General features: G+C 47.5%; 1 protein-coding gene across 4 annotated transcripts in view; it reads right to left on the bottom strand.

Annotated features, from left to right (window-relative positions):
- The window catches only part of AMBRA1 (autophagy and beclin 1 regulator 1), a 77,116-nt gene extending 54,029 nt beyond the window's left edge, over positions 1-23,087 (bottom strand). For 2 of the 4 annotated variants that reach the window (XM_083164486.1, XM_083164485.1), the window contains exons 1-7: positions 22,855-23,087; positions 13,963-14,183; positions 13,163-13,221; positions 11,257-11,440; positions 9,424-9,596; positions 4,410-4,476; positions 1,860-3,346 (exon numbers count right to left, since the gene is read on the bottom strand). In XM_083164486.1, coding sequence (XP_083020612.1) covers positions 1,860-3,346; positions 4,410-4,476; positions 9,424-9,596; positions 11,257-11,440; positions 13,163-13,221; positions 13,963-14,097 — 2,105 coding nt within the window. In that variant the 5' untranslated portion in view covers positions 14,098-14,183; positions 22,855-23,087. Of the gene's footprint in view, positions 1-1,859; positions 3,347-4,409; positions 4,477-9,423; positions 9,597-11,256; positions 11,441-13,162; positions 13,222-13,962; positions 14,184-22,847 lie in introns of all 4 variants that reach the window. The other 2 variants (XM_083164484.1, XM_083164483.1) reach the window with 2 other exon arrangements.
- Positions 23,088-27,854: the final 4,767 nt, after the last annotated feature.

The raw sequence follows: 27,854 nt of genomic DNA, 5'->3' as shown, positions 1-27,854 counted from the left end.
CCGGGCACGGTGGCTCGCTACACGAGCCACCTATTCTATCTCTAAGGGGGTCGCAGACCCACACGGGGAAAATAGCGGTTGGCCGTTGGGGACCCGGCTGTCTGTTTTGACAATCGGGATAATGCCTGTCGGGACCCCGTCCGGCACCCACTGGGTAATCCCAGTCTCATTTAAGGATGTTAGGGCTGATTCAGCTATTTTAGCAAAGCAAAAAAAACTCACAACTGGGCAAACCCCCGCTGTACTGCAGGTGGGGCAGATGTAATAAGTGCAGAGAGATTTAGATTTGGGTGGGTTATATTTTTCTGAGCAGGTTAAATACGGCTTTATTTTTACACTGCAATTTAGATTTTAGTTTGAACACACCCAACCCCAAATCTAACTCTCTGCACATTACATCTGCCCATCTGCAGTGCAGCATGGTTTTGTCCAGTTGTGAGCTTTTTTTGGTGGAATCAAGCACTTGGTATTACCAGCAGATGAGGATGGCTTTGCACAGCTCTGCGCTCTCCAAAGTCGTCCTCCCCCTCCCGACGGCGCCAGGCAGGGGGAAAGCCGCTCAGTGTGTATGGACCATAATATTTAACATTGTTTCCCAGACTTATCGTATTATCTTACATGTCAGTGCCTAATTCCTATGGTAGCCATAGCCTAGTATAATTGGTCTCTTCTGCACAATAGTGACACGTCAGAACGATAATTCAAGTGAAGTGTCAAATCGTAGGTCATTTACTTACGATTCCGATCCGCGGTCCTGTGTGCATTGGATCCGGAGACGGTCACCGCTGCACCAAGAAAACATTGTATCCCGGGGTGGTGAATGGGATTGCATGCAATACATCGTATGCAAATTTACTGCATACAATGTGTAGCATGTGATCATTTCAAGAGATATGGCATTTGAGGCTATTATGCGATAACTCACCCTAGTACACATTACATACACATTTTAACGGACGTTACCAGTAACATGATCAATGCTACCTGCAATTATATTCAGTGGGCCTTAAAAACTGCTGAAGTAACTTCCAAGTTTATTGACTAAAGAGAATTGTAGACCTACAGCACCACCTAGTGGAGAGCTTAAGCATTAACGGAAGGTGCACAAATCATACGCATAAAACCACTGATTGGCTAAATCTACCCAAAACGGAAAACTCAGTTCAGTGCGGCATTTGAGAACGCTTTTACCTGTATACAATAATTCTGCGTATTATTTCTGTGGAGCCTAATGGCAAAAGAAAAAGTAACCAGACCATTACACACCTGCTGGCACAGTGACCTGCTTTTCGGTGTGTATCCGATCACTGAGCCATCAGGTCTGTAAGTGTCCACTTGGAGGATCTTCGCTGATTCTCTAACTAGCCGGTACCAGACAGGAAACAGTGTGCATTACTGTTATTCCTCTTATAATTCAATTCCCACCAGATCGTACGGCCACAGGCCACTTGAAACGTTATATTCAGTGGCTACCCTATGGTTCATATAGAAAGGAGTGCTTAGAACAGCTGCCTACTAAGTGCAGAAGATAATTGTTACTGTTGGAAAGGGGGCGGGAACTATGGTCTTTGCAGCGGTAATTTAAATACATTGACCACAAGTCTCTACAATGCATGCTCTGCAGAACCAACTTTTACAAGAGAACATAATATAAAGTAGAAGTGAACCACCACCCATGTGCTATGTATTTGGTCCATGCAGGAAATGTAAAGGTGGAGAATGTTACTTGTAACTACTTATTCGCAGTAAAATGCATATAAGTTTTAGTGGCTATTAAATAAGAAAACAGTTTGACATGGCAAAGGAATAACCAAAAGGTGGTAAAAATGTCCTTCCACCCGATAAGCCCCATTTCTCACCTCCTTAGAGAGTCCTCCTCTGTGCTCTCCTCGGGGAGTTCCTGTGGTAAGGCCTCTTGGGATACATTCGGAGCTCTGTTAACAGTAGCAGGCTGGCTGTAGACGCGTTCCCAGTGTCCAGTCTCGGGGTTATACGCTACTCCCACTGTTCTGTCATCCTGTGATGCCCCAGTTTCCAAACGTCCACTGCCACCTGCTATGTTTCCTATATCCGGTCTTTCCACCACTGGTGCACCAGGCTGCTCTGTGCTGCCAGCGGCCAGACCAGCCTGGAAAGTGCTTGGTGAAGGTACCGGTGGGGGCTGCCAGGTGGACATGCCCGCAGCCTCTGGATATGCTAGCGGGGTCCTTTCCCAGCGTAGAGTGTCATTGTTGAAGGTCAGCAGGTTATGGCAAGCGCGGCAGCGATTAAGGTGTCCTCTGGGCTGATTGACGCTGCTATCGCTACTGTGCGCCTGGTTGGGTTGGTGAGAGGTGCCAGGCTGCTCAGGTTCCAGGTTGTTATTGAGCATCTCGTGCGCTTGTCCCTGCGTACTGCCTGGCGCACCAGGTTCCAACTCATGGAGCCTGTCATACTCTAGGAAAAAGCGCCTCAGATCACACTGTAAATCCGTTCGGGTGGTTGATGGGTGGACAGGTGTCGGAGGAGCTCCAGAGCTTTCCGGCTCTGTGCTGGGAAACCCTCGTCCCTCTGTGGCTGAAGTATATACAGATGAAGAGGCCTCGCCTTCCTGTTGTCGCAGAACAGACAACAGGCTCACGGACGAAGCACTTGTTCGGGGAGGTGGCATGGGCTCCACCTCGGAACGGGTTCCCATATTAAGCACAGTGCGTGTCCACTCAGATCCAGCCATATCTGTGGTTGGCTGCTGGTAGCGGGACGGCTGCCCTGTAAGTGAGCGGCGCGTAGGTCCCAGGCTCAGATTGCGCAGTGTGTTACCGGCTGTGCTGCTGTGTACGCTGCTGAAGGCAGAAGGTCGGCTTAGAAGCCCGTGATCGTGCTGGGCAGAGGACTGGTGGTGCTGACGATCCAATGAATGTTGGGGGTCTGTCTGTACGGGAGAATAGGAAGTGGAGGTAACTCCTGAAGAGGTGGAGGGAGCGCCAGGGGCTTCAGGGTGGGGGAAAAGGGGAGAAGACAGCCGTGCGCTGGAGCATCGGATGCAGAGGCACAGCATACTGGGGTCTTGGCAGCAAGGAGTGGTGACACCCGGGGCCCGCTCCCGGATGCGAGTATAAATGAGCCTTTGGTTGCTCTCTGTTGTTGGGGGAGGGGGTGGTGGTGGTGGAGGCGGCGGGGAGGGGGTGGCCGAGTCTTGTACGGGAGGCTGCTCTCCAGCCTGAGTGCTTGAGGACCGCGATGACAGCATGTGCAGGAAATTGTGGAGCAAGGGGGTACGGCGCACTGGTTGCGTCTGCAGCAGGGAGCGCTGGCGGTAGATGGGAATCTCTGCACTGTCCAGGGGAATCTCCGACTCTTCATCACTCTGCAAGAGAACAAAAGGACGTGACCAGCAGTCACTGTGCAACGCTACACTCCATGTAATAGGTAGGGCTGTATTAGCGGCCATGACTACATACCCATTGCTTACAGTCTACTACAGAGCATCTAACAGAACCTGCAGAGCCTTCTCATCTATGGTGGTGGGGCATAGGGGTAGATGTATGAAGCAGTGAAAAGGGAGCCAGAGGAGGAGTGGCCCATGGCAACCAATCAGCACTAAAGTAACATCTATAATTTGCATATTATAAAATACAGAGCTGCTGATTGGTTGCCATGGGCCACTTCTTCCGTATCCTGCTTCATACATCTGCCGCATAGTGTGTATACCATGCCTGCTTCCAACTTCCAGGGGCAAATAGTTTTGCACTGTGGGAGATTGAGACAGAGGCATGGGGGTTAAGGGGCATTAAGGAGAATCAAGAACCACATAACCGCAGCATCTGTTGCATTAAGGGGACCATAAAGTCAATATATCTGATTAAGGATGCTGGGATTCTGCTTTAATTGGTTTAATTTCAGATATTACGTATCGCCAATGCTTCCTTCCCAGCATGATTGGACGACAGACAATTCCACTGAGTTCCTTTGCATTTCTCAGCCCCCAACGTCATTAGGCAGGAAGGGAAACAACAGCATTGGGACTCATACAGAGAACATAAAGCTCTACAGCACTAATGAAAGCAGCGCCGTCATAAGGAGCTGCCTACTGTACAGTGCCCGAAGGGCTCCGAGGTACCATCAGGAGAAGAGAGGAGAACCCCAGTAACGCTCCAATGTTGCATTTCTCTGATCTGCTCTCTGGCCAAGTGCTGCCGGCGTGATTAGCCCTGGAGTGCGTCACCAGCTCCGCTCACATCTCGCTGCTTTTGTAAGCAGACAACCAATAGCGCTGGACAGCTTTGTGCCGACAGAGCAGAGAACTTCATTACAAGTTTCCCATTTGTGGAATCCGGAATGAAACGAAGCCACTCAAGGTTTGCGGTGGAAATACAAAGCAATGTAATATTCTGTTTCAGGATTATTGTTCTAATAAACGGAAGGCTTACCTGCTGGTTAGAGGGGTTCACAATAGCAGTAAGAAGATAATGCCCAAGGGGATCGAATCGTACCAATCTGCAGGCGACAAAGAACACCGGTGAACTCAAGAAGCCACTCGGCAAATGTATAAATCATTTATATATAAAGGTGTGCTGCAAGGAGACCCTGATCCTTCCACTATCTATCTCTCAGGCTGTCTTCAATTCCTTCCACACATAGGGGCAGATGTATGAAAAGGTGTGACATGTATATTCGGTAACACCACACGTTATGCGCTAGTTACAGCTTCCCCGCATGCACTCAGCTATTCGAAGGGTGTCAGATTTTTTTAAAGTCGGATCTGTTTTGTCGTTTTCCGACAATCTGACGCAGTTTCCGACAGTTTACTGACAGTCGATTTACTGTCGGATCCGGCGAAAAACCTCCGAGATTCCGACTGTCGAGACGCACACAGAAGGGATGAGGACGGTATTCTACTACCAGCAGTAGTTTACCATACGGCAAAGAAACCGGATAATATCACAATTTTAGCCCAATCATATTACAGGGCTATCCTATTGTCACCTGTTTTTGCCGTGAGGTAAGCTACATATTGGCTGATATCACCTCAAAAACGCATCTCCTGAACGGCTTTTCTGGTATTATTCTCCACTGGGGGGGGGGGGGGGGGAAGGGTCATTCCATGATAATGGTCTTTATTTTTCATGTAACCTTTGTTCAGTTTTCATGACAAGCTTTGCATCAGAATGAAAGCATATCAGACACCACACAAACAACATTTACTTCGCACAAAATATTCAAAACACATGCTCAAAATAAATATATTTCACATGATCTTTTTAGTCAAAATGTAACGTTTGTTATCATGGAATGACCCGGGAGTATTTAGAATCTTCTCCTCTCCAAGACTGTAGCACAGCAGGGGTCTATATAGGTGCAGAAAGTATCCATCGCCTAAATCGAGGAAATCAAAAGCGGAACTGATGAAGCCAGCTCTGCTCCAAAGCTGAAAGTCCAGCAAGAATTAGCGTCTACTGCAGCCTTATTACGGTGCGTCCAACGGTGTCAGAAAATAACCATACGGTCATAGTCCGTTAGGTATTCTCCACCAGCCACGGATGCATAACAACGGTCACCTCGTGGGAAAATAAAAAGTGGACTAATCTGCATCTCAGGCTGGAGCTCTGTTTCCCGGGAGCAGTGGCGGATTCAGGGGGGGGGCACCCGGGCACGTGCCCCCCCTGTCATTTATTTTGTAGCTGAGGACCAGGGCTTTCCAACAAGCCCAGCCCCGTGTCTCTAGCCCCCCGGGAACCGGAGATATCGCCTGGCAAACCTGTAATGTTTTTTCCCCATAGGAGAATATGGGACCTGTCAATTCCGACCCCCACCCGGTACCAACGGCTACCAGTTGCCGCCCTGGCATCACAGAAGCTTGTGGTTGATATCATTCAATTCCAAATCGCTGGGCCTTCAATACGATACCAGGCTGGTCCAAATCGGTCAATCGGTTCCAGAGATATTGCGTATAAATCGATTTTTTTTTTTTAAATGTAATTTCATGGCTGTTAATGATTTTGAGGGCAGATTACTCTGGAACCAAACATTCCAGTTTCACTGGACCAAAATCATTCAAAGCCCACTCAAAAGTTCTTCAATATAATACTTGTCTCATGTAAATGGGTCAGTTGGTTCTGAAGATATAGCCGGTTAAATGAGATAACTGGTTAAAGGGGGGAGGGGTGGTTTTCTCTCCCCCTCACACCAGAAAATGCAGGGACTAGGCTGGTGTAAAAGGGGCCAACCTGGGAATGCATTTTCTGGTGTGAAAGAGGTATTATTTCAAATAGCCGGGACCTGCAGTGCTCTGAATACAGCCAGGCTCTGCCACTGTCAGTGGCTATCACTTCTGCCTGGTGGCGGCTGTCCCCCATTTACCATGAGCATGTATTCCCCCTTGGCAATGAGCATGTAATCCCACATGGCAACGAGCATGCAACCTCTGGCAATGAGCATGGCACCCTTGGCAATGAGCATGTAGAGAAGCAGAATTTATGTAGCATAATTTTTAATAGGCATTATGGTGTTTGGCATAACACATAATGGACATAATGGTGTGTAACTTAACGTGTAATGGACATTATGGTGTAAATGTTTAATGCGCGCCTTTGGTGGACAATGTCCCTGTTTATGAAGTGTATTGTGAATTTTGGCTTAATCTGTGTGGCATTATGTGAATTCTGGCTCAATCCATGTGGCATTATGTGAATTTTGTCTCAATCCGTGTGGCATTATGTGAATTTTGGCTCAATCCATGTGGCATTATGAGAATTTTGGCTCAATCCGTGTGGCATTATGAGAATTTTTTCCCAATCCGTGTAGTATTATGTAAATTTAGTCTCAATCCGTGTGGCATTATGTGAATTTTGTCTCAATCCATGTGGCATTATGTGAATTTTGGCTCAATCCGTATGGCATTTTATGCATTTGGCTCAATCCGTGTGGCATTATGTGAATTTTGACACAATCCATTTGGCATTATGTGAATTTTGGCTCAATCCGTGTGTGTTATTGTGTAAATTTTGGCTCAATCCATGTGGCATTATTTGAATTTTGGCTCAATTCATATGGCATTATGTGTAAGGGGCAAGTATAATGGGGTCTAGTATTTTGTTGCATAATGTGTAGAAGTTGTATATGGTGTTGACACGCCCCCTGTTCTGGAGCGCGCCTTTGGCGCGCGCACAACTACATCCTTCACGTTTGTCGCCATGGTGGGCCTGCGTACTTTAAATGCCAGGGCCTATTTTTAATTCCATTCCCACCCATCTCCTGCCGCTTTCTTAGCATGTACACTGGCACCACTAACACCGCCCCTCCCCCACCCAAACCCTTTTTTATCATAGTGCCCCCCCTGTCATTTTATCCTGGATCCGCCCCTGCCCGGGAGCAAACTAAGGGCGGTATTTTTCACCAGCATTTCAGCTTGTTATCCCAGGGGTGGCGATTTGAAATGCAGGAATGAGCGATTAAACCTGATCATAAAAAAATAATAATTATCAAATGAATAAATTGCCCCGTGATCTTCCGTCACTTTAGACAGGAGATCGGGCGCGATATAACAATTGAATACCACCCTAGGACTTCCTACATAATATGAGAATACTGGTCACTACCGGTCACACCAGGAACTGTAGTCACTGTAGAAATCAAACTGGAGTTATCAATGCCCGGGGCTATATAAGTGCCCCTAACATTCGGTGTTAAGCCGGGCAAGCTTTAAAAACATTCGTGCCACTTAATATTCTCAGCTCCAGCCTACTAAGATGCGGTGGCTTGCTTACGGACCCCTGTTTTCAGCCCTCTATACCCTGCGGCATCCAATGCCCCCATACTGGTTGGCTGAGAACATGAAGAGAGGGTAGGTTTATTAAGAAGGTTTATTAAGACCTTGGAACCATTCTTGCTCATTGAGGAGGCTGCTCCCTCATTCTATCCCCCCATAGATCATTCTGCACAGAATCAGACTACAATGCGAGTGCAGCGTAGTAACTGCAGCGATATAAATTGGGGATATATCACAGGGAAATGGATGAATGGATTCAACTAAGTAACAAATCCAATTTATTCCCAGACTGGATCATAAGCTTCCTGAAGCAGGAGAGATATCCCTTTCAGTCTTACCTCCACCTGCAAAGTGACAGACCTAATACCGGATTACCCGAAGCTGAACTTTAAATGCCCTTAAGACTATAAAGCTTTTGATTCTACTACAGCCTACACCTAAAGGCCCCCATACATTGGACCGAATTCTCCTGTGAGCCGCCCGGCAGCTCCCCGGGAGGCTCACATACACTTACACCATACATACACCAATTTGTGATAAATCACATGCAAATGATCACATGTAAAACCGGGAAGCTGCAGCGGGCAGTAAAGAGCAGTGGGGCGGACAGTGGGTGCTGAGCACTAGCGGGTGTTCAGCAGGACGGGCAGCGGCGGGTATTAGAATTTTAAAATAACTGTCAAATGACTGGCCAGTCTCTGATTGACTGACAGTGCCCTCTCAGCCAATCAGCAGCCTCCCTCCTGAGGGACCACTGATTGGCTGAGCACGCTCTCAGCCAGTCAGAGGAGGGCTAGTCATTTGACAGATTATTTTAAAACCCTAATAACCGCCGCACCCACCGCTCCTAACCACACGCGGCAGCACCAGCACCCAAGGTCAGACATGATCGTATGTGCAGGCTGTCCGACCTCCTGATCCAGTTCATTGCGCACAGGACCACACATCGGATGTCACACGTGCAATTTTGAGCAGATTTCACCCCATTTATTGTCCCAAACTGCTGAAATCAGGTAAAATGGGCCCAGAATCGCAGAGTATGGGCACCTTTACTTGCACCTTCGTTCTAATATATGTGCCATGCCTTACCAGATTCAACTCTGGATCCCAGCAGGGCTAAGGCCTCCCATACACTTGTGCGACTTGTCCTAGGGGAGAAGTCGAACGAGATCCCCCTTGAACAGCCCGGCAACTTCCCGTGTGGCAGTGTCACATAGAATCCACCGTATGCGGTCCTTTAGTATCCGATGTATTGTATGCGACCTCAGCAAGTGCTGCCAGATCTGATAAACCTTAAGTGCAACACTTACAGGGCCAGATTCTCTAAGCTTCAAAAGTGATAAAATGGAGAGTGATAAACAGCCAACCAATCAGCTACTGCCTGTGACTGGCTGGCTGTTTATCACTCTCCATTTTATCACTTTTGAAGCTTAGAGAATCTGTCCCAAAATCTCTGGCTCCGATCCAATGCGTAAATTGGTTTAGAATCGGTTTAGACAAAACCCACACGATTTGCCACTTTTCACCCGATTTCTAGGCCCGATCTGTCAGAATCGGTATGGCCAGCCTAACTTCTAATCGTCCCACGGCTCATTCTATGACCACATACAGAATAGCAGCCCCCGCTCGGAGTGGTGAGGATTCCCCAACCGGGCTTGTAAGAGAAGGTCACTAACCGCACGCGCTCCATCTCATTGGCTGTCTTCACCACAGCAAAGGGCTCACGGCGGCTCCAGTCCCAGAAGTGGATTTCATTGGCAGTGGCGATAAGGAGCAGCTGGACAGTGGGGTGGAAGGCCAGAGATGCAATGGCATTGTTACTATCGGTGAACCAGCTTTCGCTCCCGCCCTGATGGAAACAAGATGTGGGACAGTTAGGACGTAACTTCAATACACACGATCCCAAAATATGCATCACACAAAATTCAGAACATTCAAATGACTCGCATCTATAGGACTGGGAAACCAGGATCTACTTATTACCAGTTATTGATATAGCGCACACCTAATAAATATCTATGACGATATTGCACCAGGACAAGCCTCCTGTGCTTGGCTGTAGGACTCTATGAACGTTAGAAGACTAGTTAAAAGCCCATCAAAATTATGACTTCTGCCATGTACTTTCACTTTGAGCTGTGACAGTTTTTTGCCCACAAGCTCTCCACCCAACCCCCTATCTGCACCTACCTCCAATCACTCAGATATTCAATATGGCCAACGAGGGTTTTTTTTATGTTGAGGATGGCTATTACCCCCACGCCGGCACCCTATTCAACGTTCCGGGGGAATCCTCGCTTTCCGGGGACGGCGAGGATTCCCAAAACGGTGGCTATTGCAGGGAGCCCGCTGCATTTAGCCGTGAGCCTCGGCGTTATGGCAGCCGCCCACGCGTAAAAACTCAGCGAGGAGGAAACGGCGGATGCAGTGGCGTCAGTTGACTGACCCGTGACGGCGAGCAATCAGCACTGCTCGCCATCACAGCTCGCTAAAGAGCGTTGAATCTACTCCTCTGTCTTCACAGCAGACTCTCTACATATCCAGCAAGATTGAAACAAATTAGTGTCCCTGCAAAGATTGCTTTCAATTTGGTCCATCGAGTGGCCCCTAATGGTCACTGGCAGTACTTCACCTCAGAGGAGGATTAGTTAGATATATTTCCGTACTTAACCACTAACCACATATCCCTAAACGCACATACTGTAAGGTGCAATGCTGATCTTGCAGCATAGAGGGCGCTGTTGCAGTAGTAGCCACTTATTACATTTCACAACTTGTTTGCTGCTTGCCTCCTCCACTCCTCTAATCATAGAGTTTCTTTGTAATTATGGTTGGACATTGGTGGTTACCCATCGATGGTGTGAAACTATCAGCAAGGGAACCATCAACTGCTTCTCTCAGCGATGGTCGCCCCACTTTACAGTTCATTAGATTGTGGGCTATTAAGAGCCTCTGACGGAGCTTTGTGGGAGGGTCAAGGGCTGATATACTGGAGGCTCTATGTCCCCGTACCTGGGGTGAAGGGGAGGTATATTTGTTGCTTCTGTATCTTCAATTGTGGGAAAGCATTTGATTCTTCCCCATCGATATTCAACATTGATCATAGACCATTGATAATCGATGGTCATCCATCATTTAAATTAAATCTTAACTCCATGGAATAAGGCAATAAGTTCTTATAATCAAAGACACTGAGTGTCTGTAGATTACCCCTCTACACTTATGTTACAGGTCAAAAAGTTATAAATAAGCTCAGAAGCTTAAAAAATAGCAGCATACAGGAGGAATGCCAATTAATCATATATAATATGGCACAAAGAAATAAAAAGACAACAACACCAACCACACTTCCCACAGATGATAACTAACGGTATAAGGAACACGTTCGTTATTAGTCATTGGGTTTCATGCTGACCTCTATGTGAGCGCTAAAGAGACTGCAATGGAACAAAACATATAGGCAATGTCAATGAGCAGCATTTCATGCGGTACAGATGAGCAAAACTTACATGTAAATCCCATATTCGCACTTCTCCATCAAGGCAACCGGATGCAATGAGGCCGGGGATAGTGGGGTGAAAGGTTACACACCAGGGTGTACGGCGATGCCCCACAAGAGAGTGTATGCAACGCCCAGTCTTCACCTCGGTAATGTAGATGTTGTGATTGACGTGAGTAGATGCCAGCAAGGTCCTGTAAGGAAGAAGTGTCAGGGGGTTACTGAATTGTACGTCTCTCTGCGATGCACCAACCAAACGGCAGAGCGCCAGTGTTCTTGTATCTGGGGCAATAATCATTTCTCCAGTACACAACGCCCATTTCGTTCTGCTGGGGTTCACCCTTGGACAAACGACAGCCACGGATAACCTTCTACAGCAGTGGTTCCCTTACCGGACAGACCCGAAGGATACCCATGCTTAAGCACATGTGACTTAGGGGGTCTAATTACTAAACCTTGGGGACAGATTAAAAACCAGCCAACCAATTCCAGTCATTATTCAAACAGAGCGTGTAACATGGCAGCTGATTGGCTTTGTCCACGACATAGTAAGTAGACTCTGTAATTAGTATCTCCGTTTGATTATACCATTTGCGCACAGGCACGGATATCCTTAAAACCTGGACCGTGAGAAGTGCCTCGAGGACAGAGTTTGGGAAATTCTGTTTTACAGGGAAACCATAAAAGGGGGCAAGAGGAAAAATTCACCTTAAACCTAGAACTCATTATGTCGCTACTTAGATGAGTTGAAGTGTTCCGCAATAGGGGAGGAAGGCATAATTCCATTGGAAGCATGGTCTCAGGATTAATCATTCATTCCTTTATGGTTTATTTAACCAATATGTGGTGATCACCAACAGTGAGGAAATGTGGTGGCTCTCTAGATGTTGTGAAACTACAAGTCCCAGCATGCAATGCCACTGTTTTGCTAAAATAGAATGCTAGAACTGTGGCTAAGCATGCTGGGATGTGTAGTTTCCCAACAGCTAGAGAGCCACAGGTTGGCCACTATTGGTGATCACAACATTTTGGCTAAATAACTGATAAAGGAATGAAAGTTAATAAAGGACAAAGATCTGCAGGAACAATAAGGCCATGTATCTATAATACCAATTCATCGCCACGTATCCTAAAGAAGATCTTTTGTTTTCATATACATTTATTTGTCCAGGCCTGTATACAGGATGCGTCAAACTCTTGTGGGTCACTGGGTCCATCAAACAAGCCAAGATCGATACCTGACAAAAGTCGACATGGCTTTAGGTTGACACAAGTATTAAGTCGACAACCAAAACGTCGACATGGGTTTTTTTGTCCCGAAAGTCTACACATAGTCGACATGGACACCCAAAAAGTGCACCGTGTGGCTCGCTATATTCTCCCTCCAAGCCCTAGTGAATTGTAGATCATAAAAAAAGTACCTGCCGACACATGTCGGCTCCAAAAAAATAAACTTCAAAACCCCATGTTGACCTTTTGACTGTCAACCTTCCCAATACTTGTGTCGACCTTATTACCCTGTCAACCTAAAGTCATGTCAACCTTTTTCAGGTGTCGACCTAAGTGCAATGGTCGGTCCAATTTTGACCTTTCCCATGTCGATCTAGTGAATGTGCGCCACTCTTGTTTGGGGCTGTGGCTTTTGAAGATATTTACTTACAATGAAACTCAGGACAAATTATTAGTATTTTTTTTTTTTACCAAATACTTTCGAATACAACTAACGAGCCCGAGACTATAACCTGGTGGCCGGCAATGACATTTCACAAAGACTAATGGAGCCCCTAAGGCAGAGCTGAACGTCGCTCTTGTTGCCAAGTTCCAATCAATATTGTCTGCATATTATTGGCAGGAGGGAAGAATGTGATACGTTGCGGCATCAAACAGGATGAGCAGTGGAAGCGGAGGAAATTCACCTGTCTGGGCTGAACGCCAGTAGGAATGTAGAACGCGGACTGTCTGGAAGCTCCACCTTCTGCAAGACAAACACAAGAGAACAAGAGTCACAAGGCCTGGCGTAATCCAGTCAGCGAGCAGAGGAGAGCTGTCCTCATACACAGCACTCAAAAGCTTATCCGACCCATGTCTCTGAGTATAGTTCACTGGCTGGGGCCCAGACATGAGCACATTTGTAGCACTCATCTCCTGCCAACAGAATTCTACACCAAGCAAAACGGGAGAAGCAGAAACCACATCGGAGGCCAGCGAGAGAAGGTCACGGGGTCCAGCAGAAACCTAGAACATGAACAGCTACAACGCTGACAAACGGCACAGATAGTTTGCAGGCAAATACAACAAAAAGTGCTATCTGGCAACGAGTGTTGGCAGCTGGTGTGGTACAGTATGCCTTTGTGTGTCTTCACAGAGAACGTGCCTCTATATAGCCTGTGGGAGCTGACAAAATGGCCGTACACAGGTTAGCATGGGAGCAACGGAGTCTTTGAGGCCAGACACTAGGGCACCCTGTGTTTTCCCAACGGCTCCTGGCAGACAGAATAATAGATTGCAGAAAACAAACACTGGAGCAGCTGTGGTGGCCGTAAATACAGAACATTAACCCAAGTCAGTGGAGACTACGAGACACAGAGGCATGGTTAGCAAACAGAGCAGTGATGTCTGCTATAGCAAGGTGAACGCAGGGTAGAAGCCCTCCCAGACTCCAGAGGATGGAGATCAGACCCACCTTTACCGTAACATTGGAGTGACCGCTACTCACCTTGCCTTCCCATTTCATCAAGCGGGTCTTGTCCTCTACCAGGCATTGTAGGAGACGCTGGGCTCCCTGCGCCTGCGTTCCCCTCTCTCGGCCCGAAAGGATCCGGACCGCATTCTTTTCAGGCACAACCTTCATGGCACCTCCGGCGCCGTCACAGCGTCTTCTCAGAACGACACGAAGGAGCGGACATCCAGATGCAGACAGGCAGACTTCATGGAAGCCTAAAGGGACAACAGACACGGGAAGGTTAAGAGAGTGAACGGAACAAAGGAATAAGTGACAAAGGAAGGCAGATAAAGGAAATAAACATTTAATCCTTGATAAAAATCATAAGAAGATCCGTCACATTCAGATGTCCTTTTAAATCGTTTTATTTGCATAATAAACAAACAAAAACAAACAATTAGTGCCCATTTATTAACCCTCTAAGTGCCAATGTTGCTGTGAGAGATCCTCAAAAGATCCGTTAAAATGCCCAGCGCCGCTCACAGCGACTGCTCTATTTTTGGGTTCACTATTTAACTAAAGTTTCATTAATTGACTTGGCCGCATCTGTATTTCTATTTATACTAAAAGAACAGTCGCTGTGAGCGACGCTGGTATTTTTGACGGATATTTTGAGGCTCTCTCACAGCAGCGTTGGCACTGAATGGGTCTGTAACCCGATCTAGACCCTTATTACAAAGCAATTCACTGCCTTTGTATTCTACATCTCCTTATGACGGATCTTCTGACACAATGCAACACATTGACCCAACTGAATGTTAGGGGAGCACTTTGGTACCATTGTTTGAAGTTTGTGGGACAAAACAGGCAATGTTCACGTTGCAAAATCGGTTTACAATCCACTTTGCATCGCCGTATGTAAAGGCTCCATGCTGGTTCCCGCGCAGTATGTGGCCATCATAAACTTTCCTAGTACAGAACGCGCAAATTCAATTTAGCTAAAAAGTGGCCAGGTCTCTAAGCGTGCCCATAACGGACGCACCCATCTACGTATCATTGCTTGGCATACACACTTGCTTTTCATCCTATCTCTTTCATAGCATCGCTTCATTGTCAAGGCAAGAAGAACCACCCCAAATGTCACGCTGAGGATAAACCACTTCCTGCGGCGCACACAATACGCTCACAGCACCTTCTTCTGGCAAACACTGCGAGACTAGGAGGCTATTGTAAGTTACAGTTTGTTACGTAGACAGCGGTGCAGCCGAACGGAGCAACACTTGAATTGCTTCATCATGCGTCATCTAGTGGCACACAAACCACTTGAATCCCCCTCCCCCCATAGAGTTGAGGAGCAGCATTAGACTTAAATACATTTTTTACTTTGAAACTTGTCGGCTTTATTTTCCTAGACCGAGCTGATTGGCCGAGGTTAGTGTTCCAGTGTTCCATATAACACAACTAGTGACTGAGGTACAAGCCACAAAATGCCTCGTGCCTCAGCGAATGTCATCAGTTCTTAAAGCATCGACAAACCCACAGTGAGTGGTCACAAATACACTTTATAACATATTACACTACAAACTATACAGACAATATACATTTTATTTATTTATTTATTTTAAAACTACTTCAAGAGACTATTTATGAGCAATGAAAATGATAAATCAGCATTTTTGTGTTTGTTTGTTCCAGCATCACACAAAAAAAATACTGAATACATTTTAATGCACTTTTACTATTGTATCACTTAAGGTGCATACACACTGTACAATTTTTTTGCCCAATTTTGTTGAAAGACATTTTCATTGAACCCAGTGTCCTGGACGAAAGATATTGATGACAAATGATGATGATGCGCATTCCCGCCAGTTGTTCATCAAGATTGTTCGTCAACTGTGCTTTGGATATCTTTCAAAAAGAGCCTATAAACTGTAGCTAGATCTTTCGTCTTTCATCAACATCTTTCATCCAGGACGCTGGGTTCAACGGAAATGTGTTTCAACAAAATTGGGTAAAAAAATTGTACATTGTGTATGCACCTTTATACCCCTTTCTGGCTGCCATTCAAACCCAAGTTAAGGCCATGCTGTGTCAACCCTGTTTGGGGCTCCTAGCCCATTTACATCAAAATCACAGATCCAACCTGGTATTTGGAACACTGTTCCAATCCAGGATTTTTTCCATTTACAATGCGGTGCTGACCCGCCATGTAAACAGGGGCGGCTCTTGGAGATGACATCTCCAAGCGCTGGGACTGCTGAACGGCGTCCCCCACCCCCCGCCGCAAGGTGAATGGATGCCGCACGCAGGCACCGCCGTCTTTGTAAAAGTAGTTGCAGTGAGCAATAAATATCCACGTGAGCGAAGTTCGGGGCGAACGCTAGTAATGTTTGCACCCACAATGTAATCAACAGCCTTGGGGGCCACTTCCCGTTTGCTTTTAATAAAATAAACCAGGCTTTCTGACGTAGTTCCTCAATTCAGTGACCTGAGCTCCGAACAGTTGTCCTTGTTTCACCGCAGGAAAGTGTTAAAATGAAAGTTCATTTCCTGGTACGAATCCCAGATTTCAAACCAAAAAAGAAGCATAAAAATTATTTTCAGACATGAAAAAGAAAAAAAGTCACGCAAAAAAAGATGGGTGTGTGTGGCAACTGTAGCACTCAGTGCCCAAGAACAGTGTAAGACCGGTCCTGTGAGAGACAATCACAGGACTATCCCAAATATAGATGAGCAAGTAGGGAGCCGCGGTCTGCCACAGCATCCGGTATGGCCACAAGTCCGGGTTTCCATCTGCCGCTACGTACGGCCGACGCGCTGCAACAATGAGGCAATTCCCTGATAGAACGAAACAAAACCAGTGCTCACCTCAAAGGGTTTAAGCAGCGTCAATACAATATTAGATCATAGATTGCATCTATATTCAGCTGCAATATCACACATCAATGGCTGCCTTCAGCCTCAGTGTTATCTATGGTAGCCAGGGCCATTTCAAGCACAGGGGAAGAAACACAGGTATGGGTGGCCAATCCCAAGATCAGGATCGGCGGTTTCCCGGGATTCGGCCCCAAAATTGCCAGGATTTGAATTCCGGGATTGGAAGCTCCAATCCCGGGATTCGGGATTAAACTAGTCTAATGCTGGGCAGCGTCTGAGCACTCGCTCAGACGCTGCCCAGCTACTCCTGTCCTGGCTGTGCAGCTCAGACGCGCAGCATGATGTGGTCAGAGGTCACGCTGCGCGTCACACTGTGCAGCCAACTGAACATGCCCCCCGCACCGCCGCTCTGTACTACCGGTCCCGGAGCTCTTCACTGAGAACTCGCCTCCTGCCACTGTGACCAGGCGTCCGAGAGTTCCGGCGGCGAGCCAGTTGTGACACCAGAGGTGGAGAGCTATGGGTCACGCTGCGCAGGCCACAGCACTGAACCCGCTCGCCGCCTGATTTCTCCCAGCTGCACAGTCCAGTGCCTCACTGTGACTAACCTACCTCCTGTGTCACACCAACAGCCTCCCACCATTCCACTGCCGCCTGTGCCGCTCAAAGTAAGGCAATGTGGGGGAGAGTGGGGTGGTTTTCTTATTAGGGATGCCAATCCCGGGAATGAGCATTTTTTTTCAATCCCGATTCCTGGGATTGAAAAAATGCCTCGGGATTGGCATCCCTAGGTCCATGTATCATCAACCAGACAGATCGGGAAACCAGACAGATCGGGAAACCAGACAGTTCGGGAAACCAGACAGTTCGGGAAACCAGACAGTTCGGGAAACCAGACAGTTCGGGAAACCAGACAGTTCGGGAAACCAGACAGGAGAGCTAATAATTGCTGCAAGTACCGTGATAATGCCAAATATACAGAGCGGCAAAACACAAAGTTCTTCCTATAGTAGGTGAGGGATACGGTCACCAGGCCGACTGCATGAAGGTTGACATACATCGGGCCGACACCTGAAATAGGTGGACATGGTTAACAGGGTCGGAAGGTCGGCATGAGTTTTTCACATGTTTTTAGGGGGCTGACAGGCGGTATTTCATACCCTACCATCCACTACGGCGTGGTGGGAGAATATAAAAGTGTGCCAAGCGTAGCGAGGCCCCGTGCCCGAAGCATTGCAAGCACAGTGAGCCATGCAAGGGGACGAGGGAAACGTTGACGGTGTCAATGTCCACTATGTCGACAAAAAAATAAAATAAAAAAACTCATGTCAACCTTTTGACTGTCGACCTTCCCATTGTGAAACTAATGCCTGTGTCGACCTTTATGCAGTCGACCCTATTACCCATAGGTTAGGGGCGTCGCTTAAGAACTGAAAACCAATGCGTCTACATGTGACCAATACAAAGCAAGACGCATCAGTTCAACAACCTTCGCTTCATAGGGAGATTTGAGGACGGAGAACCGCAGTAAAGATTTATAACTGCCTTCAGTGTTCTCCCCAGCACCATGCCACCCGGCATTCCCCTGGCCGGGCAGAGTGGTGTGCTTGGCGAGGCAGAGCGGTTTCCAACCGGCAGGTCCGCGGCTATTTCAACATGTGTGCTGGCTCATTCATGAGCCAATCGGAGCTCACAGTCCTGCAGCTAATCAGGAGCGGCAGTGGTGGCTCCTGATTGGCTTGTGAGCCTGAACTCAAGTTTTGAAATAGTCGCTGACCTGCCAGGTGGGTTGTCCACCGCACTGCCTGACTCCGCTCACCGGCGCAGTGTTTCCCATCTCACCTGGCCAGGGCTCCCTCTCTCCAGTGTGGTGAGGAGGATGGGGAGGGGTAATCCCCCTGGCAAAGAGTCTGCAAGGGGTTGCAGCAAGCATGTAGGTAAGCAGAACTTCTGTGGCATAACTTGTAATGGGCATTACGGTGTGTGGCATATGTAATGGTCATTATGGCGTGTGGTATAATACATAATAGGTATTACGGCATAAACAGCATAATGTGTAAAGGTCGTTACAGTGTGTGGCACAACGGCATGTAATGGGTGTGTGACGTGTAGTAGGCATTACAGTGCAAATTTTTGGTGTGCACTATCCTTATTTTTTGTGCATGGTTGGTGGTGTGGGCTGAGATTCTTTTATTTATTTTTTAACTGCGACTAGTGCCAATACTACAATGCTAAACATGCCCCAATTTTATTATTGCAAAGACTCTCACCCGGCTACTTCTTGATGCCACCCGGCTTGAAAAAAAAAGTTCTGGGGAGAACACTGGTATTTATTTGCTGACATTACAGATTTTAAATAATAAATCTGAAATGTCAAATCTATAATATACTCCCACGATGAACCAATATAGTTTAAAAAAAAAATATCTTTCTGATGACTGCCAATGTTTATAAGCTCCATTTTTTGGGCACAATCATTCAGTAAGTAGCAGTAAAGCATTTTAAGAAAAGAAGACCATTATTATTCCGAACACTTACCAATATAGCGCCAGACTGTGATAACAGATAGGGAGGTGAGAGGGCCCTGTTTGCAAGTTTACTATCTATAGGATGAAAGGATTTCTAATCCCAAATATGGTACTTGGCTCTCTGCATCCACAGTCAGCACCTGTCAGTCATGCAGGGGCGGAGGAGATAATTAGGAAGCTGCTAATTGGCAGGCCAGCTTTTCCTGCCTGTCCTGCTAGGCACATGTCCTCTGTGTACAAACAGTGTGACCAAAAGACTATTAGTGCTCGCCAGCCAATTACAAACCAGGGAGGAAATGTCTTGACTCTACAACGCACGTGTAGTGTAATAAAGGAACCACGTCAAGGATCAGTAACTGAAATATTCAGATATGAACCATGAAGGTAAAATACACTGTTTCAGATATAACATAACCTGTCCACAATTAACAGGACCCTGGAGTGGATTCCGCCATACCAGGGGTAAGCAAAGTGTGGAAATACTACAAATATCAGCATGCCCAAGCAGTTTTGCGGTCAAGGCATGTTAAAATCATGACAGGATGTGCTGATACATGTAGTCCCCCAGCAGCTGGTACGCCACAAGTTGCCTGTCCTTCCTGCTCTGTGTTATGGCGATGGGCAGAAGACCAGGATAACAGAAACATGTCTGAACAGACAGAAGTAGCCGCTGCAGCAGTGATTGGTCACTGATGGGCCACCAGCTCCGTCCAGCTTTAGATAGGTTACTGCTACTGTATTACAGAGATGAAGGGTAATGTCCAACCCTTTTGAAGGCTGGGAAGCGGCCCAATGTCCATCATACTGGCTGTAGTGGGACTACATATCTCAGCATGCCCGTTAATAGATTTTGCATTTAAAGGTTGCTGAAGAGCATGCTGAAAAGTGTAGTACCACAGCAGCTGGCGTGCTACATGCTGCTTACCCATGTGTTAGGAAATGCTTGGAAGCGGTACTTTCTGTGCAGTTACCACATTCAGACCCAGCAGAAGTTATGCCAACTATTTCTTTGCACAGACTGATTGCAATAGACAATGTCAGGGGTCATTTCTGCATACAAATAACAGCAGCACATGACAGGGTTCCAGCCCAATGCCAACACACACTCGTTCCCTGGAAGGATTGCTGCCAACATCAGCGAGGCGGTAGGCTCATAGCCGGTTCAGACATTAACCACGTGGTTATATAACACAGACACACAACCAGGCAGGCTTTTCCACCGTGCAACAAATTATAGCCGTGTGTCACTGCCTAATGCGATGCTATATAATCAGATGCAAATCAGGAAGGTATTTTATAATCAGTAATATTCCCTGACAATTCTATTCACCCTACACAGTCAGTATAATGCAGGTACTTGTGACACATTTTTACTGGATTAGTTTCAAAATAAACAAAATCTTACATACGTGATTGCTGACATACATGCTGCTTGTAACTTGGATAACAGGACACTAATACCCCTTTCACATCGCAGCTAATTACAGGGTACAAGCCGGTTTCTTGCCGACTTGACCCGGTAATTAGTGCGATGTGAAAGGGGTTGCCGGGTCTTGCAAATGGGTAGCAACTCTGCAATAAGACCAGTAAGAAAGCAGAGTTCTTACTGGCTCATTGCTGTGCAGTGTGAACGGGTTAAATGGGTCGAGCAATCCGTTTCCCATTCACACTCTAAGCAGGCTCTAAGCACTGCCTCCTCCCCTAACCCCGGTGGCGTGACGGCGCTCCCCTGATGACATAAGCGAACCGGCAATATTGCCAGTTCGCTGTTTGCAGTGTAAACAGACCGCACATGCAGGATTGCACTGGGACTGAACCGGTTTAAAGTCCAGATGCGACCCTGCATTTGTGATCAGAAAGCAGTGTAAAGCCCCGTACACACTAGCAATATATGGCTGAGCAATATTGCTCAGTTTCTCCTTTTCATCAGCGACCAGAAATGATGAAAAAGAAACTGCCGGGGGAGCCCGGCAGTGGTAATCAGCTGGTCGCAGGAGCATGTTCCTGCGACCAGCGATCACTACAGGGGTAAAAACGGGAGCGCGCACCCGGCGATATATCGCCGGTGCACACTCCCATCGTGGGCAATATTTCCCGCGATATTATACAAAATTGCCCCCGTGTGTACCTTGACTTAGAGGTATTGCTTTGGCGAGGTGCCAGCAAATCATGCAAGCCACCTTAAAAATTGGCAGACTCGATGGGATCTCACGGATTCCTACAAGTCGCGGGATGTTACATTTACCCTTAGAACTTGTGGGTGCAGTATGACGTAAAAAAAACTCAGTGTCGATGTTGGCAGAATTACATAGGTGGGCACAGTGCCAATAGTCATATAGTTCTCTCATTCCCCAGTACAAAATAACCCATTCCCATAGTGTTGATCGAATACAGCAAAATCAATGATCAACCAATTACACAATGGGAGCATATAACGATACAGCTATGATGGTACTAACACGAATAGGGAACTCTGCTCTTCAACAAGACCCATGTCATAGCATGCACATATGTATATCAAGAGTATTCAGCACCAAAATGTATTTTTAATCTACATTTGCCAAATCCTGTTACCGTCCTCCATCTGCTTTCCCAGTTACAGAATGCATATATTCTCTATTCTGTCTTACACACTGTGGGAGCCCCAGGGCCCATGTAAAGCTTCTCGGTACCCTAGGCAAAACCTCAACCTACATCCCACTCGCAAACCCCACACTGCCACTGATACCCACTTTCCAGTCCCGCATGTGAACATGTAGAGGATGCATCTAAGCAGTTCTACAGCCAACGTGTTACAAGAATGTCTTCCTCATAATAGTCTTAATTTTGCGATACCCCCAGAATCAAGCACCCTAGGCAGCTGCCTAAAACGGCCTTATAGTAGAACCAATGCAAATATGTAAAATTGTCATTTATGGGACTATTCATACGATGTCTCTTATGCAGATGTGCTCCCCTGGAACTTTGTACTGAACACACATACATATATTTATATATTTACATACACTAAAAACATTATCGTTTGCAGAGGATCCAGCCAAATAAATAAATATATATATTTATTAAGAGACAGCAAACTCTCCCTATGAAAGCCAACTCGATCAGCCTTATACTGCAGTGTACATGTGTGTGTGTGTGTTATATATATATATATATATATATATATATATATATATGTTGTGGTCTGTTTGTTCCCTACCCCTGGGAGCATAGTGGTGAGGCTGCCTGATATCTATTAACTAAGTGTGTTAAACAGGCTATTAGCGCGATTTGGAATCTTGGGGAGATATATATATATATATATATATATATATATATATATATATATACACACACACACACACACACACACACACACACACACACAGACAGACAGACAGAGGGCTCTGGTTATGGAGGCCAGCCCTGACACCGCGGTCTATGTACATATGCTGGGGTGCCAGGCCCCAAGTCAGTGCCCGCAGTGGTCTCCCAGCAGCGCACACAGCGTCAGAGCCGGCCCCGATGTCACCTCTAGCCGGTAGATCTCACCAATCACCTCTCGGGCGGCGCAGGCCCTGGCTCCGGCCTGGGTGCTGGGGGTGAGGCTTGGGCCCGGTTGGCCGCTCGCTGCCACGGAGCTCTGGCTGTGGTGAGGCCCGGGTGACGGGCGGGCGGCGTTGAGAGTAACGAGATCGCTCGTTGGCTGCAGATACCGAGAACAGCAACCATCCGGGACAATGGCGGCCACCAGACCGAAGTAGCCGACGGCCGAAGTCACCGGATACCCGAGCGCATCGATGGGGAGCCAACTAGGATCGCGCTGAGCCAATCAGAGGGCGGCGTCCTGCGAGCCCGGAGTAGCTGAGCGCCGAGCTGTTAGTAGTACTGTCTGTAGTAGGCTCGCCTCAGACTGACTGATCATCATAATCTAATTCAAGGGGGGATACAAGGGGAGGTTGAGCTGCTCCTGTGTCTCCTCTCTCTCTTCCCAGGTGTTTTGGAACTACAAAGCCCAGCATGGCGCACTAGCAGCTCTACAGTAGACTCTGAGAGCCACACATGGCCTAGGACAGAGTTATTCATTGTGTAATATGGTTTCTGTGGATGTGTGACTTATGAGGTGTCACATGTACCGGCTCTATGTGCTATAAGATTGTATGAGCCAGCTGGCCTAGTCGTCTACCATTGAACTGATACCGATGTTTTTACCATCGGTGAGGAGACCACGGCGATTGTGGCGGCTGCTCATATAGCTATGCCATATACACTATACATACGATATCCCAGAGCTCAGGTTGCTGCCGGTCAAAATACCATCCCCGGCCTCCTGATAAGGAGAAACCTGACATGGGCTCCAGAGAGGATCTAACCCTCTCCCCTGACTTGTGGGAGTCTAAACCCCCTCTGCAGCTTGCCCCTAACCCTCCCCACTAAACAAGATCTCACCAAACATGGCTGTCGCCATTCCGATCCTTTTGAGTGCCAGTGGGAACCGCCCCAATCTTTCGATGGTCGCCGACGATCGAATGATGGCGAAGGCGCCCACATATGTAAGTGTGGCCCAGACCACTCGTATATATGAGTGAAGAAATGCAGAGAATTGGGCAGGCAGCTGACATCTGGCTATGTCAGCTGTCCGCCCTCTGCACGTGCATCATGAACACATTAGCATATGTACGCCCAGCGTTTTAAAGGGAACACCCATGAAACTCAGGGCGTACACATATGCTAATGGAACTGCCAGGCACCCCACGCCCCTCTCCACCCCCTGCTTGCAAGGCTGGGAGCATGCATTCGGCGACCAGACTTCTCACCGAGTTCGCACGCACCCAGCGTATACACATGTGCAGAAATATTGCTGCGAATGCACAAAACATTGGTCCCTGTGCGAATTCGCACCCGAGCGAATGAACTAGAATAAGGTCAATAGGCCCTTATTCTGGTTCACTCGCAAAGGCAAACTCCTTCTCAAATGGACAAAACCATGTGCACCACAGGTGGGGCAGATGTAACTTGTGCAGAGAGAATTTGATTTGGGTGAGTTATTTTGTTTCTGTGCAGGGAAAATACTGACTGCTTTATTTTTACACTGCAATATAGATCTCACTTTGAAGTACAACCCAACCCAAATCTAATTCTCTCTGCACAAGTTACATCTGCCCCCCACAGTACACATGGTTTTGTCCATTTGAGAAGGAATTTGCCTTTGCGAGTGAACCAGAGTAAGGGCCATAGAGAGTGGTTTAATTATAACATGTAATAATAGCAGACATAAAAACGTACATTTAGTAAAAAGTTCAGCTGTTCAAAACATTGCCTGCCAGCAGCCAACGATTGCCAGGGTCTGCCTCTGTCCGTCTGGTATGGAACTGGTAGGGGCTGCCGTGTCCCAGTCATGTGGCCTGCACTCAGTCCTACTTCCTGTCCGCGAGGTCAGCCTGCATACGCCCAAATGCATTTCATCATTGATGACTATTATTACATTTTATCATACTGAGCACTATAATGAGCAGCCTTTCATTTCTGCCCATAGACTCACCAGTTGCGGTCTTGCTGCTTATTTGGGTATTACATACCTCCCAACTTTCGTGCTGAAGAAATAGGGACACTTTCGTATGCAAATGAGGGCGCGGCTTATGCTAATTAGCCGCAACCTCATTTTCATGCGAGAATAGACGCTGTGCGCATGCGCACAGCGTCTATTCTATTAGATTGGGCGGTCTCCCAACTGCCACCCCCCACAGCGGGACAATGCCTGCCGCGGGTGGGACAGCAGGACAGGACCCGAAAATCGGGACTGTCCCGCTGTAATCATGACAGTTGGGAGGTATGGTATTATGGTCCTGATTCAGACTCTGAAAATCACAGATTGCTAATGTCTCGCGTTCGCAGTTTAAGTTACGATGGGTGGTGGCGACTAGGTGATCGGGGTGGTGACAGACCATTGTTAGTGTTTTCTGGGAGCGGCCTGGAAAATGCTGGTGGGTCCGTGCTGCTTCAGCGGAGGGATACCACACAAAACATGGCCTCCTGTGCTTGGCTTTGCAACCAGGGGGACTGCCGGTCCTGAGCGAGTGTTTCTCTGTGGAGTGATCGCACTTAGCGATGTGCCTGCAAAGTTCTGTGGGGAGGCACCTGGCAAGTGGGGTGTCCTTGACCTGTGCCGCACACTTCCACCGCCAGTTGTAGTTTTGGGATTTTTAGCAAAAGTAGAACTGGGTGTGAATCAGGGCCTATGACCGCTGATGCAGCAATGTTTATACACTTTGGACCTTATTCTGGTCCATTCGCAGGTCCATCGTGCGTTCACACAAGGCCGATGTTTTAGCATTGCGCATGTGCATTTCTGCGAATGCGCTTGGTGCATGCATCCATGGCGACCAAACTGGTCGCTGGGTCCACGCACCAATGCTTGTGAACGGAGGGCTGGTCCATTAGCATATGGGAACGCCCAGCGTTTCATGGCCGTTCTCATGCTAATGAGGCCGTGACGGACATGCAGGGGGAGGGCAGCTGACTATACAGATGTCAGCTGCCGCCCACTTCCCCCTGAGCGTACACACATATGTAAGGTTGCTCAGAGCTACATGTTCGTGCACCTTCCACATCTTTCGATGGTCAGCGACCCTTTGTCCATGTCCTGTGCTGCAAGTGACTTTTTCTTGGTTTCTGTTAATGTACCTTTCAAAGTGACCACAATAATAAGAAAATGCTATTTTGTGCCTTCCCCTTGTGATCCAGTGTGCAGCAGAGTATACGTACATCGCCCCCGGAGCCACAGCCTGGGAGAGCATAGGTTAGGGTCTGCGTGTTATCAGACAGATAGGTACTTGTGTATTATCACGGCACCCGTTAAGTAGTTTACGTACAGCGTAGTGTCCCACCAGCGTAGTATATAAGGGAACAGCGACTGCAAATGTGTGTACGGAGCTTTATGCGGTCAACGTAGTCAGTCAGAGGTGAAGCGACTGTGACTGCGGCTGTATTTCTGAAGCTCCTTGTTAAAATTTATTTGGAATGGCTGCTGAACCACTGACAATATTTAATCTGCCGGAGGAGTCAGTGGCATTTTTTCAAGAGCACCACTTGCTGCCACAGACGCAAACCTGTCTTAATGGCCACCCAATGCGTTTGAGCATAAAGGAGTGTATGTGGCGCTGACACATTAAAACATGCAGAAAGAAGGTCAGTCTCCGTGCGGCACATTGGTTTCACGGCTGTCACATCACGTTTCTGACCCTTCTGCGTTTTATTTTTTCGTGGGCAGAGGAGCTTACAAGCATTTCATTTTGTGAGCAACACCTGAAGTTATCAAACAAAACCACCATTTTGTATAACAATTTGATGCATGAGGCCTGCATCAAATTGTTATACAGCCCCAATGCCGGATTGGCGGACCCGGAAAAATTGTAGAGGTGGACGAAAGTCTATTTGTCAGGCGTAAGAATCATGTTGGACGCGTCCTACCTCAGCAGTGGCTCTTTGGTGGCATATCCCATGAGACAGGTGAATGTTTATAACACCAGTGGCCAGCCGTGACGCCACCACCCTTATGTCCGCCATCCAGACACATATTGAACAGGGTACCACCATATACTCAGATTGTTGGCGTGCGTACAACACATAACAACTTGATCAGGCGGGGTACCATCATTTGCGCGTCAACCACCGCATTTTACAGGCACTAACTCTGGTACCAACGGCCGACAAACCAGCTGAGACAAATGTTGAGGCAGCTGTGTCAACATCAGCTGCATCTTAAGGGAATGCAGTAAATGAAGAATTTTTAGAGTTTCTTCGACTTGTTATTTGCTATTATTGAACATTCTTCATAGTTTTTCTTCTCTTTCTTTTCTATTGTTCAATATAATCCAGTCGCCAGTTAACACATGTCGTCATTACTGTTCCAGGTGTATGATATGCCAGGTGTGAATGTTTTCTTTAAACACCCCCACAATCCACATCAGCCTGAAGCGTGGCAAGCGTCAACCTGGTCATACCGCCATTATCCATGTCAGCCTGAAGCGTGTTGGGCGCAGCGGTACGCATCCTCCCATCCTGTTCATGCCCCCACTATCCACGTTGGTGCGGAGTTGATTTTAAAAAGTGGCGAGCGCAGCAGAAAACGAGCCTGAAGCATGGCGAGCCACTGCGCTCGACATGCTTCTGGCTCGGTGGCTCGCCACACTTTATAAAATCAACTCCACGCCAACGTGGATAGTGGAGGTATGAACAAGTCGGGAGTTTGCGCACTGCGTCCGCTCGCCACACTTCAGGCTGACGTGGATAGTGGGGGTTTGAAATGTATTTGCCAGAATTTGACATGGAGCACTGGCAAATGCGTCCTCTTTTGTGCACAAGTTGCACGTGCGCCACACCCCTTAACCCTGTCCGTTTCACTGAAGCGGAGACAGGCAGGGTTTACATCCACAGCTGCAGTGTCTGGGACACTCACATGTTCAACTAACATGGAGCACCTCTCTGCCTGGCGGTTCCCGGCGCTGTATGTGAAGCGCGTCCCCTGATGCTGTTCCGGCGTCTGCCAGCGCACCTGAC

The sequence above is a fragment of the Crinia signifera genome, chromosome 11, assembly GCF_055691185.1.
Source record: "Crinia signifera chromosome 11, ASM5569118v1, whole genome shotgun sequence".
NCBI classification, from domain to species: domain Eukaryota; kingdom Metazoa; phylum Chordata; class Amphibia; order Anura; family Myobatrachidae; genus Crinia; species Crinia signifera.
Note: the sequence above shows the minus strand (reverse complement) of the source record. Positions and strands in the feature narration are given on the sequence as shown.